Raw genomic sequence first — 17,358 nt, 5'->3', positions numbered from 1 at the left:
GGCCTGCCATAAAATCTTTGCCCCCACCTTGAACATGCCAAATTTTGGGGATCCCAATTTGCAAAGCTTAAATGGTCTAGATATATGTTGCCAGGGCAGTGAGTAGGAAAATTTGCATATTAAAGCCAGTGGTGGTACCATGGGGGGGCAAATTCTCCCCAGTCAAAACTCTTGTCCCCCAGTAAAAACCCCAAATTACGAAAATTTCCACTTTTTATGGCAATTTTGTGCAAAATTTGTTGATTTTGCCCCCCCTGAAATTCACTTTGTCCCGTCAATGCCCCCCGAAAAAAATTCCTGGCACCGCCACTGATTAAAACATTTCCATACTGTTTTCCCAAGCCTTTTAGAGCATTTAATTAAAAAGGTGCCCCATGAATGTGTGCCAGAAATCACTTGCCCCACCCTCTCGGCTTGCCAAAACTGCTTTCCCCAGTGGCGTAGCATCATAGTGGCATCAATCGATCTAAAAATTTAGAAAATTTCGAACATCCCAAAGGAAAATGGCCGTAAAATAGTTTGTGCCCCCAATCACACCCCCACCCCATTTATGTGCCCCCCAATATGATGACCCACGCTATGCCACTGCTTGTCGCCCCCCTTCGGCTCGCCAAAAATTTCTTCCCCCCAATTTTACCCTCCCCAGGGCTCATAATTATTACACACAGCCCCTTATCAACGTTTAAAGGGGGACACAATCCATACGGCTGTTTCATGTCACGAATGTCGCCATTCCAAGATTTTGACAGCCCCTCTGTCAAAATTCCTGATTTACAACAGTGAGTGCTGTCTCGATCCAGACACAGACTTTAAGGTACATATTTTGAGGTGCATAACAAACACCAAATTGGTGTCGATGACCTGACATGCATGCATTCTTTTGTCGAGAGTTCACATGGTCTTTCAATTTGTCATTTTGTGCCGAGTGTCCTTGGCAGACTTGACTATGCTTCAGCGGTCATGAAAGGATTCAATAGATAACCTCTGCCCCACTAATCCCCAGCTATTGTCTGAAATTGCACCTCGGAAGATATATTATAACAACTCAGTCCCTCAAATGATAGTCATATAACGACCAAAAGATAAATGACTGACTATCATTGAGGACTGAGTTCCGCAGTCTAGTCTCGATCCTAGAATTCTGACAATTCTTTAGTTTTTGACAAGCTGTGTCTGAAACCTGAACTGTTGGAATTCCAGAATAGTCTTGACTATTCTAAAGATTTTGACAGCGCCCTCTGTCAAAATTCCAGAATTCTGGCAGTTCTAAAGCCTCCAGCATACTTTCCTGCCGCTTGCCGCTCGGACAGCGGCAGGCATTCAACCAATGACAAGCCTTGATTGTGTCCGTTTGTCTGCAATACGCGTGCGCCACGCCGCTCAGCGGCAAGCGGCAGGGTAGTATGAAACCAGCCTAAGTTTTTGATGCAGCCTGTCAAAAACTTGGAATGTAAAAATTCCAGAATTTCAACGTTCACTGGGCACTGTTGCAATTCTAAAATTCTGACAATCCCAAGTTTTTGTCAGGCTGTGTCAGAAACCTGGAATTGACTAAATTCCAGAATTTCAAGCCAGTGCAGCAACCAGAAAAGATCTGAAATAGTGATGTGTGCCCTTAATTCCTAGGTGGCGCTATATCTGCCTGACCTGGAGCTCAGAAAATGGCGACTCTCGGAAAGTGTCTCGGACTTTTGCAGAAAGTAAGTTTTGATTTTGTGGTTCATGGGTTAAGGGGTTTATATTTTGCCTCAAAAACCGAATATCCACATTAACGCGTTCTATTTCTGTGATATTAGCTCTCTTTCGTTTGACACATCGATTTCACAAACGTATAGAAAGCCAAAGCAAATGTTCACGACTTTTAAGCTTACCGGTATGGTCCGTGCTACATTTAGAGAATAAAAGATAGGATTTTGTCTTTTGCCTATCCAATATTAGATACAGACTTTAAGGTACATATTTCGAGGTGCATAACAGACACCAAATTTGTTTCATAACAAACACCAAATTGGTGTCGATGACCTGACATGCATGCATTCTTTTGTGATGGTCTTTCAATTTGTGCCGAGTGCATGAGTGTCCTTGGCAGACTTGACTATGCTTCAGTGGTCATGAAAGGATTCAATAGATAACCTCTGCCCCACTAATCCCCAGCTATTGTCTGAAATTGCACCTCGGAAGATATATTATAACAACTCAGTCCCTCAAATGATAGTCATATAACGACCAAAAGATAAATGACTGACTATCATTGAGGACTGAGTTCCGCAGTCTAATCCAATATCGTGTCATAATGGATGGGCTGGCCAATATTTTGAGTAGTGGATGCCGGCGCAGCCGGTAAACTACTAACCTAAAAAATGAAGTTACCGTACTTTTGTGAGGACATCCCTGTTCAGTGTTCACTCAGCTGTTGTTTGCGAAACCATCACGAACATAAGCCGCCGAATCGCGTTCTTAGTTCTCGCATGTGTATTACGGTACATTTGGTAGGCATGTTCATAAAAATTTTAAATTTAATAAATTCATCTAAAATTGCTTTTATTAAAAAGAGAATCATTTAACTTAAAAAATGAGGGGTCAATCATGTATGTAGGCCTATACAAATGTAATTGGCAATGTTATGAGGAAAAGTATGCTCGCCTGAATGTCCCAAAATGGGCCAAAAAGTGTGCCCCAGCATTATCAATGGCTTCCTATGTCATAACATGTGTGTATGTATTTTATGGCTAATTTTTTGAGCACGAAGGGCCATTTTACAAAACTTTCGCAAATGTTTCATGAAATGTGGCTTTCATTACTTGAGAGTATCAAATATTATTCAAATGCAGATTTTCTAAAAATCATGCTACATTGGAGTTTTGAGGGTCAAAATCCAAATTTTCTTCATTTTCCTATTGGATTACACAGTTAAGACAGGTTCTTGGTGCACACAGGGGGGGCCGGCCAAGATTGGCTGAATTTTGACGTTGTCATTGGTTTTACACGTAAACACAAAAATGTCTCAAATTATTCCAAAACTGTCGTATGTTATTAAGCACTATTTGATCAGTCTAAATCCGTTGAGGGTCGCCAGTGAACCTCATTGTAAGTACTGTTTTTGAATGTTTTGTATGAATAACGCACGGTATGTTTATGATATATACCTAAAATTTCCCCCGTTGTGTATCACGGTTCGCTTGGTCTAATGGTAACGGGTCTCGCCTGCGGTGCATAGGGTCCCGAGATCGAGTCCAGCTCACTCCCGGCTATAATTTTTTTTTTTTTCTTCACATTTATTTTGAATCCAAAAATATTTATTTTTATGTGAAAATGTATACATTCACTGAGAAATATATTTTGTGCATTTTTTTTTCTGTAACGGGCCAATAGAGCTAAAAACACAACTCAGCACGGGGCGTCCAATGTCCAGGCAGTGTTACCGTCATATTGTCTGTTTTGTTTACGATATTGGCTGTTGCCACAGTGAATAATGTAGTCCACCATCGTCTGGGTGCACAAGTAAGCTTAATGAAGCCCGCCCTCACATGTTCAAAATGTGATCATGTCTACATTTGGGTCAAGTGAAGTATAGAAAACAAATTTATGTAGGTTTCCTTGACCAGCCTGTTCTTTTAAATTTCTATGTAAAATATGTATTGTGTTCTAGGCGAATTTGGATTTTGGTTGACTAGCAAATGTGTTAATTAAGGTTTGCCTGACATACCTAGATATTATACACCAGAAAACCAATCAAATTATGTGAATTCTTTACAAGACGCACCCACTGAATGTGAATAAGAATCATGCATTCAATTCATGCATTGACAATTAATTTGTATAAACTGTATGAAAAGGCAAACGGTGAAACCTTAGTTAACACATTTGCTAGTCAGCCAGTGTTTGATTTACCGCCTGCATACCTGCACCAGTGCATGTAACATTCCCTTTGTGCATGCAGCTTTTCACTACCTGCCTGCACGCGTGCATGTACGATTTTAGCGCTAGCGATATGACAAAACCAATATACAAAAGTAAACAAGCAGTCAGTCCGATTTGGAAAAACCCAATCTATTTTTAGCGCAACATCCTGACTTCAGGGCTGACGCAATTGACAATTTCCGATACCCCTATCATGTGAGAACTGTCACTTTTTTCATTGACTTCCCTAGTCTTCTACACAGCCAGTTTGCGTCGGTCTGACACTCGTCGATCCTAACGAACATTCGCGATAGCCACATACAGTCTGGTCCGAGACTATGACTTCCCTTAGAGGGGCTAGCCGCTAGCGTAATGTGACGTCATCCACCAATTCCCGATACCCTCGCACATGTCGAAGCTGTCATTTTCATTTAATTGAAAAAAAAAGAACCGGAATTTAAACTGTGGGAAATGTTTGTTTACGTACGGAAAATAATCATAATAATGTCCAGCAAAAAAGGAAATAGCTCAAAAAACACTTGCATCATTCTGGAAATTGTGCACCTCGTCGCCGTCGTCGGCGACTAGTTCTAGAACAGATGAAGCCACAGCATCCAGTGTTTTGGCTAAGAAATCGGCGAGTGATCGGCATAAAAATGACACTGACAGTGGAGCCGGGAATATTATTACAAGCTTAACTGACAATGATCGTGATTCAATGTGATTTTATGTTTGCTTTAATTTTGGTGCATGCACACTTTTTGCTGTGTATGTAGAAATTTTGGGCTACATGCACCAATGCAGGTAGGAAAAAATTTGTAAATCGGACACTGTAGTCAGCCAAATTGGCCTAAACCGTTTGCATTCAAAATCTTGATGGCAAACTGGACAATGAATAGAAGCACATGGTTTTACTTGACAGCTTTTTATACCAATTACCATTCACATTCAGCAAATAAGTTCAGGGCAGGATAGGTCATGGCATGCATTGGCCTGCTACACAGCTTGACCATGTTGACCAAGCGAATGAGGTGCCGATGTGATGATGACGTGATTCAAATTTGCCAATCAGAACCACAGACTGCTGAAGTCCTCTGCTAAAAACTATAAATACCTATTCACACATGTTCATGCATGTCATGATGTTGCGTCATGTGCGTGAATCAATTCAAGTGCTCTATTTATATTGTTGTGGAGAGTCAATCCATCATGTCCATGTTAATTCACCCAATGGGTACACCTGACCTCCCTCAAATGTGTTCTAATTTGGTACCGTACCTACATGTACAATGTAGGGTGATTTTAGCTGCCAAAGCTGAAATTTCAAGTTTGAGCCGGTCTATTTTTTTTGCGATTTCTGCAAATGGCGTGGCGGCAGATTTTTCAACGTCAAGGACCATATCTCCGCAACCGTATCATGACCAAATGAGCTGAAATTGGTGTCATTGGAAAGCTTAATGTCATAAAGAATCCAAATCTGTCATTATTTGTAGCTAGGTATTTGAAATTGTAAACCAGACAACTTGAATGTCAAAATTGACATCCTTGCCAAATAATAGGAAAGTATATCAGCGTTAGTACAGCACTGTGTGAATACCTTGTCAAAAAAGCTTTACAAGTTATTAGCTCGAGATACATGTTTGTATTTACTACAGTTAATTATTTAATACTTCTATGGTCTGAGCTGTGCAAACAAGAAGTGGGTTTCTGATCAGGCTTGCTCGAGAAGTCTAGCCACAAATTTGCTCACCGATAGCTTCACATTCGAGGCTAGAGAACATTGCATTCAAAATCTAGTTGGCACATTTTTTATAAATTTATTCTGGCAAAAGAAACAATTGATGGTCAACTTGCCACACACAAAATGCACTGATTTGTGGAAGCAGGAAGTAGTTAAGGAGGTACTACACCCCTGGTCAATTTTGTGCCTACTTTTGCATTTTTCTCAAAAATTATAGCACATGGTGACAAGTAAGATATGTATATTATACTAGGGCAAGGACAACAATTACTGTACTGACAATTCAGCAGCTCAAAGCAAGTACCGGGGTAGTTATTGATTTATTGGTCAAATATTGGTTTTCCCTCATTTTTGACTGTAACTCCACAACTACTGTTTGTGCTGAAATAAAATTTCCAGTGCAGTAGTTGTAGTCCTTACCCCTATAATATACATCTTACTTGTCCCCAAAGCGCTATAATTTTAGAGAAAAATGCAAAAATAGGTACAAAATTGGGCAGGGGTGTAGTACCCCCTTAAGGAGGTGGTTACAAGTCATTTTACACAATTGGTCTAATCTAAGCCGCTGCGATATTGTCTAGGAGAATATCATTTGCGAGGGTTCAAACCATGGGGTCTGCATTAGTGAAAATTCTCATTCTCTTCCAAAATGTCTACATAATCCTGCCGTTAGGTTGAGTTTATGCGAGAATATAATAATTGTAGAATTTCTTCTTGTCCCATAGTCTGCTTCTAAGGTAAAGGTACACTGATATGTTTTCTGCACTAAAATAATATCACAATTTGAAATCCTAAACATAAATGACCCTTTTTGAAATTGATTTTTGAAATGCATACTTGTAAGTATATTTAACAGTTTTTGTCCCAAAATTATGCCCTATTGTTAGGAAATGGCAAGGCCACTCTTGAAAGCATGAAAAGGCATGGGCAATTATGGCAAATTTTTGTTGTTTCTTTTCAGGCTGCAACACATGGCATTCTTGCCAGGAATATCAGCTTATCATGCAGATCATCAGCACAGGTATGGAATGGGCATGTTGAAATAACTTAATAGAATTACATTGTCTAATGACGATCAACAAGAAACTTCTCAAAGTGTCATTTAATCAGACTCGCATGTTTGAAATAGTTTGGTATGGTAAATGTAATTTATATTGTAATTTGGACATATTCAGTCCTAAGGTGCACCTATTTTAAACAGGGCTAGACCTTAACATATTGAGGCACTAGCCAGTCAGGCTTGTAACTCTAAAAAAGTTACAAGCTCAACAGAAAATTTTGCAAGCCTGACTTTGTTCTAGAAATCATTTCACTTTATGAACAGTGCTCCGAACCCCAAAAATTTAATCTACATGTATTGAACATTCTACATTCTAAATTGAAATAATATGACGGTACTTTTTGGGCCAGGATGCATTTTGAACAGATTCAATCATTCTACACTAAGTAGCCATTTTGTGTACTTTTTTGCCATTAACATTGTATTATGTTTCTGCTTTTTTTTTCTCTATAGCTCACCGTGAGGGAAGCTTTGAATGCTGCCATGGATGAGGAGATTGGCAGAGATGAGAGGGTGTTCTTGATGGGTGAGGAGGTAGCACTCTATGATGGTGCATACAAGGTCAGCAGAGGACTGTATCAGAAGTATGGTGAAGACAGAGTCAAGGACACACCCATCACAGAAATGGGCTTTGCTGGCATAGCTGTAGGATCTGCAATGGTATGTGAAAATAATGGCCACCTACAATAACATAAAAATTTTTCAGTTAATAATACTTAACTACCCACTTGTTTTATTACGTTGACAGGTGTGAGTTGGATAGCAATGAAAGTTCATTCATAACTCTTTGCAGTCATTGAGCATGTTTGTACTAAGCAAACAGTTGTGTAAGGAATACGCGGTAACAGCCCAAGTAGAAACTGATCGGGTGACGGTGAATGTGGGGTGATGCAAGTGAACCTCACCGTCGGCCACCTTTTGAGGTGGTTTATGATGAATACAGGGTATTGTACACCACACCTATACCTGGTCTCATGTACCCATACCTAGTGTATGGGTACATGGTATAACCAGGCATTCAAACAGGCACGGAGAGAGCTGTCAAAGAGTGTATATTTCAAAACATGATAACTGCACCAGTTATAAAAATTCACACAAACCCATCATTTTCAAAATACACTGAAACCCTGTAATCCATTTTGACAAATATGATCCCTAATGTTTACTTACTTTTGTTCAGCAAAACCCATTTCCAGTAAGTCAAATTCTGTAATTGTACATGTCTCCATGTTTACATTTTGTGGACTAAAAAATAAATAAATACCTGTTTCCAAATATTCCACCCAAAGTGTTAAGTGCCAGACACATGTGTTGGGGCAAATAATATTAGAAGTCATGAAGTATACTCTTTTGACCACACACAGCTGTACATAATAGATTAAGCTATTCTTTAATCCACCATAATGTGGTGGATTTTAAGCATGAGTGGCAACTCTTTCTCATGCCAAGGTTAAATTGATGACATGTCTTGACCTAATTGGCCAATTTACCAAACATATCATAACAAGATAGACTTTAACCAAGCTTGAATGTGCTCCTATCTGTAACCATGCTGTATACACATGCCTGTAACAGCTTCTATAAGCAGAGATGAGGTTACATGCTATGTGTAAAGGGCTACATGCTGGAGATAGCACATTCTAATGGTGGGAATTTTGATCACAAGAATTTATGTGGTGGAATAAACACATTTAAACACAGATTTTGGCAACAAATTTCAACCAAATTGATATTTTAAGTGGACTATAATGCAGTAGGACTTTAAATAATCAAGTTTGGCCACATAAGACATTGGTGAGTAAGTCATTTGTTGTGAAAAAAACCAGCTGTACATTGAAAGTATGCATTCCTAGTTTGTATGTGGATTGTAAGTATGTACCATTTTCTGCGTATACACCACACCCAGCATTTGAAAAGAACCATACGCATGTGACAATGTTAGAAATCCCCAAAGTACACATGTTTGCTGTCCATATATTTAACAAATGTGTGTCTTCTGTTTGATCTTTCTTAGGCTGGTATGCGTCCCATCTGTGAATTCATGACATTTAATTTTGCCATGCAAGCAATAGACCAGGTCATCAATTCAGCAGCAAAGACTTTTTACATGTCTGCTGGAGGGGTAAGTCAATTGTGCATTCACAATCATAAATGCAGTATTTGGTTTGTGGGATTTTACTGGATATGAAAGTCTGCATTTAGCAATATCTATAGATTAAATTCAGCTTTCCACTTACCCAAAAGTATATTTCAAATTGGGTAAATTAACTATGAGATTACTCTGTCCTACAAGGGGACATTAAGCTCACGATCTGGTGGCAACATGTATTCTTGCATCCGTAATTGGCCCAATCTGTACTGATATAGTTTGAATCATACACACTCTACACCTATTGTCAGAAAACTACAGCATAACATAGGTTTTAATTTTAAAATTATTTTATTATGTTTTGTCAGGTGCAACATCGCTCAATCTTAATCCTTTGTTTCAACTTAACTGGGAATTTAGGATTACTTATTAAATCATTTTTGTCACAAAACATCTGCTTGGTTTCTCAAGATGAGTATTTTTTCAATGCACATCCTGGTCTGTGCATAAAAAAAAGGTAAAATGCATCAAACTGTCAGCGTACATTTGTGTTATTTCTCTCACAATAACAGAATAACTGTTACTAACCAATAATTGTCTCAAATTCATCATCTTGTGTTGTTCTCTAATCCTGTGACAGGTGAATGTTCCCATAGTATTCCGTGGTCCTAATGGTGCTGCATCAGGTGTAGCTGCCCAACACTCTCAGTGCTTTGCTGCATGGTATGGTAGCTGCCCAGGTCTCAAAGTCATTAGTCCGTATTCATCTGAAGATTGCAAAGGTCTCCTCAAGTCGGCTATTAGGGATGATAATCCAGGTGAGTGATAGCAAGATGCATGGCCAGATGGGTTATTCCATTAGAATCCATCCCCCATCCCTCTTGAGGAAAATGGAAAACTCCAATTGCGATCTCAATTCCAGTTACATGTAAATGTGACATGATCATGGCCATGCTTCAGGTATTGAGTAGATGTGCATCCATATGAATGACAAATTGGCATGAATGGAAAGTTGACCATGTGAAATATGAGTAGTCATTGTATTCTGTGATACAGACAGTTAGGTAAGGCCATGATGATGTCACATTCACCAAATAGGTTTTTGAAAAATGGTTTCAACCATGAGTGATCAATTTTGATCATTACAAGACTTATTGAATGTTTATACATGCTAATTTGTAACAAGAAAACATATAATCTTTACCAATAAAGATACTCTACTTGGGACCTACTAAATATATCTTTACCAATATAATGAAATTTAAAAAAAATAGGTTGTTAAATCTCTTTATACTTAATAAAGTACAATAACCTTAGAAATACTGCACAATTGTATTTCTTTCAGTTGTCTTTTGGAGAATGAGCTTCTGTATGGCCAAGCTTTTGAGATGTCTGATGAGGCCATGAAGGATGACTTCCTCATCCCTATAGGCAAAGCCAAAGTAGAGAGAGAAGGAACAGATGTCACACTAGTAGCACACAGTATGTCCGTCCAGAAAGCCCTTGATGCAGCTAAAGCTATGGAAAATGAGGGTATATCATGCGAGGTTAGTATTTATATCAACTTATTATTTGGCAAATTTCCACACATGTGACCTGCATATAAAATGTATTTTTAGTTCTTGTATCACACAGTGAAAGACTTCTCTGCAGCTATTATAGGGTGCTTGCACGGAGGGTCATTTGTTCATATCGTCCTTCAGTGGGAGATGTTTTTTTACAAACAAGCAGAGGTCATCCAATGTCAAAAGTCATTTAGAGGTCAAGTTGTAAATTGTTCCTATTTTACTGAAACTTGGTGGAAAATGTGTCACACATGTGACTCCTAATTGAAATAATCACCCATTTGCAGTTGTGAATGCTCGATTTAGACGAGGCTACAGCACTATCTGTGCTCTTATTATCTACTAAATGTTATGTGCAATTTTTATAATATCAATTTTTTACTTTATTTTATAATTTGTTCTTAATGTGTAAATATTGGATTGCAATTTATTGTGTCATGCTTTTATTAACTGTTTTGTTTGCAGGAGCCCCAAACGTTAGAGTTGGGGATCCTTTGGCACTTTGTTTTGTTCATTGTAATTATGTTTAATGTTGTTGCAAAGAAATTGAAAGCGGTCCCATTGGAAATAAAACATCTTATCGTTTTTCTGTGCTTTTCCAGGTCATCAATTTAAGAACAATTAGACCAATGGATGAGGAAGCAATTTTAAATTCAGTGAAGAAAACCAATCATTTAGTGTCAATTGAAGGTGGATGGCCACAGTTTGGTGTTGGAGCAGAGGTTCTTGCAAAGGTTATGGAAAGTAAGTGTTCAAGGCTTAGTCAATCCCAACCTTCTTCTTCCTTATTAGTGCCTCCCTCATATGTATGAGTATTATCGCACTGTGTACAGACAAGCTGTACTTATTTTTTACTCTGGAACGTAGAGTAAATGAGTGTATTTTTGAAGTACAGTCAACAGTACCGGGATGATGCTCTTTTTGAATAGCCTGTGACGTTCTTTAACGTGCACACTGCATTAATGTCAGAAATACATGTACACAGGACCGACGGCTTAAAGTGCCCTCCGAAGCACTAAGCAAGTAGAGTGAAGTGCCTTGCTCAAGGACACAAAGAGCCAGCCGAGCTCAGGCGGACCTGGGATTCGAACCCTCGACCCTTGGATTCACAGTCCAACGCCTTAAACCGCTAGGCCATGCCCCCCTCTTTTTTGTTTGTTGTAGCAATTTTTCCAGTCTAGTACATAGGTGTGTAAATAGGATGATTGGCTGATTGCCACACATATAAGGAATCCACCATATTTTGTCAATATTAAGACCAGTGCTGTGCACTGTACATGAGATCAGACAACTTGAGAGCCACTAGAGGCACTGGCTCTCAAAGAAACTAAAACTATTGCAGTAATTTTTATTTACTGATTTGATGATCTAAGTTTTGCAAAATAGAATAGGTATCAATTTTAATATGCTGAATGATTTGGCATGATGAATTGATTAGTTAAATCTCAACGAGACCATTATATGACAAAGTAATAAAAGAACTCTGACCCTAAAAGGTAGTCATAAAAAGCCTGATATGGCAACCATTATATATTTTTAACACATCATTTCTTCTTTTGTCACCAGGTGACGCCTTTGATTATCTGGATGCGCCAGCTCTCAGGGTAACAGGTGCAGATGTACCAATGCCATATGCAGCTTCACTAGAGCAAGCCAGCTTACCTCAAGTCCATAATATAGTAGCAAGTGTCAAGAAACTACTGAATAGGAATACACAAAAAGGAACTGCTACCAACTGATCATAGACTCTAGAAAAAGATTTTATTTTAAATTTCCTAATAGCTGTTAATTTCTGTGTAAGGTCATTGGTTCACATATGACCCTGTCTTCAACTATGGATTTTATCATATCAACCTCCTGTAGGCATTTGCATTATTGTGGTTTTGCATAGTGACAAATCCCAGATGATTATAACAGACAACAATTGTAATTGCAATGTACTGATTGGTGAGGATGATGCCATTGGTTTTTGGCAAACTAATTTTAGCCATTGCAGTAGGCAACTTGTCACTCCTGATAATACAAGTTAGATATGAATAGTTTATAGTATTCTGGTATTTGTCACTATTGAAACCAGGACAATATCTCTGTTTTTAATTTTTTTTTTTTACCTCCGATGATGACCCAATAACAAAATCATTTTTAAAGTCATAATTGTACTGATGTTTTAGCTGTGTGTGAAGTGTAATATTATATGTTCATGGAATCGTATTAAAATGGGTCGACCTTTTGCCCATACTTGAAATATGATTTGTTATGAGCCATGGACTGATGTGTTGTATGCTTAGTTTGGGGGAAGCATTCATTACATCACAAAACAGAACTCTGTACAACTAAGATACTGTCTTAAATTATCCAGCATGTGTTGGCAATAAGTAAGATGCACACTAAACAAACATTTGTTGTTAAACAACAAGATCAGGCAAGCCTATTGTGTACAATTCAATTTGTCAAAGATGTGACAATGAAAATGTTTTTGCAGTGAACGCACTGTACGAACACCTGTACTGGGCACAATATATAAGTGAGCAAATGTTTGGTATTATTGCAGGTTGAATTGTTTATCTAAATTTGTATTCACCTGTTGGGTCTTCAAGTCCTATATGTAGACAGAGTGACATGTCACTGGAAGAACTCTACTGGCACTTGATTGTGCAATACTGCAATATTGTTTTCTGTTGCCGGATTTGCAGCATCGTACAATGAAATACACTCGAGTTGGTGTTGCTGAATGATGAAAATAGTGTACCAATCACAAGTATACTTAGAATTTAAAAATTAAATTACAATACATTGGCATAGAGGCATCTTTGAAATTCTAAACTAAGGTAGTGCTACATGTACACCCCTTGATAAATTTGACTATTTTTGGATTTTTCTAATAACACTGGTAACAAAAGTTTCATATATTATAGGGGCAAGGAATCCAGTTACTACACTGGAATTTCAGTGACTCAAGACAAGCGGCATGTTAGTTATGATAAGAAAAGTGATACCGCTAGAATGTACCTCATTTCTTAACATATATAATGAACCACTTGTCTTGAATCACTGAAATTTCAATGAAGTAATTGGATTCCTTGCCCCTATAATATACATAACTTTGTTACCAGTGTAGTTATTTTTGAGAAAAATGCAAAATTAGTCACAAAATTTATCAGGGATGTAGTACCACCTTAAAAGTACCATTTTGTGAAAGCATATATAGATTTGTTTTAAATGTCCAATATCATTTTACATCAGGGTATCGTAGGGCAATACTAACTATATTTATAATATATTAACATTTTGTTTTTAGATAAAGTAGTGGTGATTTGACCTACAGTAGACAAAACCTGAACTTCCAGGCCTTCATAAATTAAAAGCAATATTGTGAAGATGTAAAATGAGGTACATACAGTTTGGAAAACAACAAATTAGATTTCCCAAATTGTGTGTTTCATGTTTTGCATCAGTAGTTGTAACTGTTCATGTACATTTGACAAAGTAATGTATTTGTTAGTAGTTTTTGTACTCCTGGTATTTTTGAGGCAAACTACATTGATTTTATAAATATAAAGTGTCAAGCAGAATACCTACAAGGAGTACATGCCTGCCAACAACAGTTGTCAATTTGGAAGTGGTTGTACTCTTGCCTACCATCAGCAGATAATGAGTAGCCAATCAGCAGCACTGCATAATTAAGATCAAGACACAAAAGAACAACTAACCATGCAATATCCATTTATTGTGCGCTTGCTACCTGACCCCTACTGCTAATTTAGCCTCCACCAGTGCCCAGGCAGTTCTCACCTCATACCAAGTGTGCCCTGGTCTGTTTTCTGTGGGATGGTTTAGTGGTAGATGATAGATTGGTAGGTTCATCTTCATTTGTTAAAGCAAGGATGTGATTCCACAGGTAATATGTTGTTACAATACTATGAAATCATGCATACAGATGATTCTGCTATTGTTATTATGTTAATTTGAGCTTCAGAGTATACACTTACAATAAAGGACGCATGCAGTATAGTGATGTGATACAGTTCACAATCCCATATAAGTGGGTGTACTGGCTAAGTGTGAACTCTTAAAGGTTCTTAACTTTTGCACTATGAGACACTAGTCCACTCTCTCAAGTTTGTTTTCACTAGCATGTACATCATTTTTATATGTTGTCTTTCAGATAAAAAGTACTTAAGATTCTTAAGGTAAATGGACCTTTTTCCCTTTATCTTATCATGCACTTTTCCAAGTTGTATGACGTAGTGCATCAACCTGGTAGATCATTTGCGACTAATGGTCACTAAGTGGTCTTTGCAATTATTTTTGTCTTACTAGACCCCATGTCAGTAATGCCTAGACATGTAGAAATGTAGGTTTTTGCCTCATAAAGGTATCAGTCATAGTCTGCCATTAGTATTTTGTATATACATTGTGAAGATTTCTTTTCTCCAATGATGGCACCAGCTGAAATGTCCATGAACAGAACTGTACACCCTGGGGATGATGTATTTTGTGACATTCTCCCGGCAGAGTGTGGCATAATAGTGCATGATGGGATATGGGGAAAGGTTTATTGTAACAAGAAGACATTTTGTATCCAAATTATGATCATGATATTGCTTCTTGATGTATGTTTTTGTGCAATGGAAAGAATATTTTCATCCAGCAAGATAGAGATAAATTGTCCCATTTTAGCTTTGTTGGATGGAAAAGTACATTTATTTTTCTCCTCTCCTTGTGAAAACATTCTTGTTGCACTCATTAGTTGTATTCTCCTGTGTTACCCCACTTTCCTTTGTTCTTTGTTATAGCAGCCTTCGGTAGGGTAGTTAACATGAATCTGGACAGGCCAGGTGGAAAATATGTTAATACAGGTGCTGAACACATGAATATGCAGTAGAATTTGTAATTATAATATGGTAATATATGCATGCTAATCATCAACCCTTAAACCTGCACTCATTACATAATGTTGGTATCCATCTTTAGATTTCTCACGGTTGATATGAAAAGTTCTTGAAGTCTGGCATTTGACTTGATCTTGATTTGCACATTTACAGATGCATGTAATATTTAGGCATTGAACAAGATAGAGTACACAACTACTTTCATTTCATAACAATCAAAGAACAAGATATTTTTCTGTCGGTAGGAGTTTTGTCATAACTTGTCTACTCTGGATATTCCTCAACCACCCTCTGACATAGGAGCGAAAGATTGTCATTGCGGTGAATGAGAAAGTTAACAGAACTTGAAACAGTTGCCTCATCATTTCATAGAAAGTTCCAATTTGCTATATTTTCAATTTCTGCTCGACAATCCGTTGTATAAAACCAAAAGGAATGAACAAAAAAAAGTGGACATTGCAATGCAAAGTTAACTCCAGCGGCACTCCAGATCCGGAGAGTATGAGTGATAGATAAGAGCCAGGAAAAGCCAGGATATCCGATTGACAGAATAAATAGTCAGCCATAAAACTTAATACCAGGAACAAACATGCTCATTACATCACATTTCGTAGTCGACTACAGAATATTCCAGTATTATCTGTAATTGACAGCAAGTTACATTGGTCAAGATCACTATCAGACGAGGTTTTTGTTCAACAGTGTTTCATACATAAATCTGCATACCAAGTGTCTCAAGGATTAAACTGTCGTAAGCATTGTGTGAACCTTTTGGAAGTATTTGTAAGTGCTTCAGGTCAGTTCTTTTGTAGTGATTGTGAACATATTAAAGGGGGTCTTAACCCTGCATTTATGGAAACTTTTGAGCCTTATAACTGCAGAATTATTGGTCTAAAGTATATAAAAGTATACATATCTAGAATGGCAGACTTGACAAATCTATTCGAGTCAAATTTGAGCAAAAAAACTTTGTGTTTGGAGAAAATCAAAAAAAACTTTTTACCCAAATTTTTTCGTGAAATATGTATAGTTTTATATATTGTAGACCAACAATTTATCTACTTTAGACCAAAAGTTTAGCAGTTATGATGCTCAAAAGTTTCCATAATTCCAGGGTTAAGACCACCTTAAGAGGGAGACCTAACCCACTGATATTATAGATTTATTAATATGTAAATATGAGAGTTAAATAAATCAAGATTTATTGGACTTCAAACCACTCATGTAGTTGTTGTTTATTCACATGCTTTGTAAATTGCAAGGATATAACAATGCAATCATTGCATCATTGATGCATATCTTTACAAGTTTGACAGATTGCCAAATACATATATTTTTTTAATTCATGTTACGCATGGATTAGCGAAAAGGTGATCTGCTCTTCAGAGGCAGAGGGCAGCACAATGCCCAGTGTGATAAGTGAGAGAAAGATGAAGACGAAAGAGAGACGATGAACAAAGTAGTCACCTGGTACCCCCCTGGATTCGAACCCAAGACCCCACGTGTGCCAAACACATGATCATCGACCAGTAGCCTCAGGGGCCCAGCCAGCAATTTCGTAGTATTTTGTGGTATTTACTGGTGTAAGGGTTGAATGGAGAAATGCTCCACAGTCGATCCCCTGTTCACCAATTCATTCACTAATTCATAACATGAATTCAAACAAACAAATCAATTTGGCCAACTGTCAAGAGAAAAAAATCACAGCAAAAGATGTTATAAGCCAGAACCATCTTTCACCTTGCTATTTATTTCTACGTCCCAAGTATGATTTTTGTTCGATATCACAGTTAATATTTGTATATTATTTGAACAAATTTCCCAGTTTTTTACACTAACATGACAAATATGTATTGAGGTCAACTTTGAGAACTAGGAAATGATTTCACATTTCACGTCTTCAAAAGTGACTTCTATTATACACATTGCATCATGATAGGAAGAGGGGCAAATCCTGGGGCAAATATATTTTCTCTTGGAAAATATTTTGGGTAAAATTACACTAAAAATATGAATGTCAAATCAGCCCTGTTTGGATCTGTTTATCCTGAACAAAGTTTTTAATGACTGGTATTTGCCCTCTCAGAATGACAAGACTGGTGTAACATGCC

General features: G+C 37.6%; 1 protein-coding gene across 1 annotated transcript; it reads left to right on the top strand.

Moving 5' to 3' along the window:
• The first annotated feature begins 1,597 nt into the window (after nucleotides 1-1,597).
• Nucleotides 1,598-13,210, top strand: LOC140149052 (pyruvate dehydrogenase E1 component subunit beta, mitochondrial-like). Its single transcript, XM_072171206.1, has 8 exons — nucleotides 1,598-1,700; nucleotides 6,603-6,662; nucleotides 7,155-7,361; nucleotides 8,716-8,823; nucleotides 9,431-9,612; nucleotides 10,136-10,337; nucleotides 10,958-11,099; nucleotides 11,922-13,210. The coding sequence occupies exons 1-8, from the start codon at nucleotides 1,662-1,664 to the stop codon at nucleotides 12,092-12,094; spliced, it is 1,113 nt and encodes a 370-aa protein (XP_072027307.1). The 5' UTR covers nucleotides 1,598-1,661; the 3' UTR covers nucleotides 12,095-13,210.
• The last annotated feature ends 4,148 nt before the right edge of the window (nucleotides 13,211-17,358 follow it).

This window comes from Amphiura filiformis, chromosome 3 (assembly GCF_039555335.1).
Source record: "Amphiura filiformis chromosome 3, Afil_fr2py, whole genome shotgun sequence".
Taxonomy (NCBI): Eukaryota; Metazoa; Echinodermata; class Ophiuroidea; order Amphilepidida; family Amphiuridae; genus Amphiura; species Amphiura filiformis.
Note: the sequence above shows the minus strand (reverse complement) of the source record. Positions and strands in the feature narration are given on the sequence as shown.

Excerpts from the sequence above, each read along its gene's own strand:
- LOC140149052 (XM_072171206.1), top strand. The coding sequence starts at position 1,662 with ATGGCGACTCTCGGAAAGTGTCTCGGACTTTTGCAGAAA. Across the intron at positions 10,338-10,957 it reads ATGAGGGTATATCATGCGAG|GTCATCAATTTAAGAACAAT; the intron begins GTTAGTATTTAT and ends GTGCTTTTCCAG. Across the intron at positions 11,100-11,921 it reads TCTTGCAAAGGTTATGGAAA|GTGACGCCTTTGATTATCTG; the intron begins GTAAGTGTTCAA and ends TTTTGTCACCAG.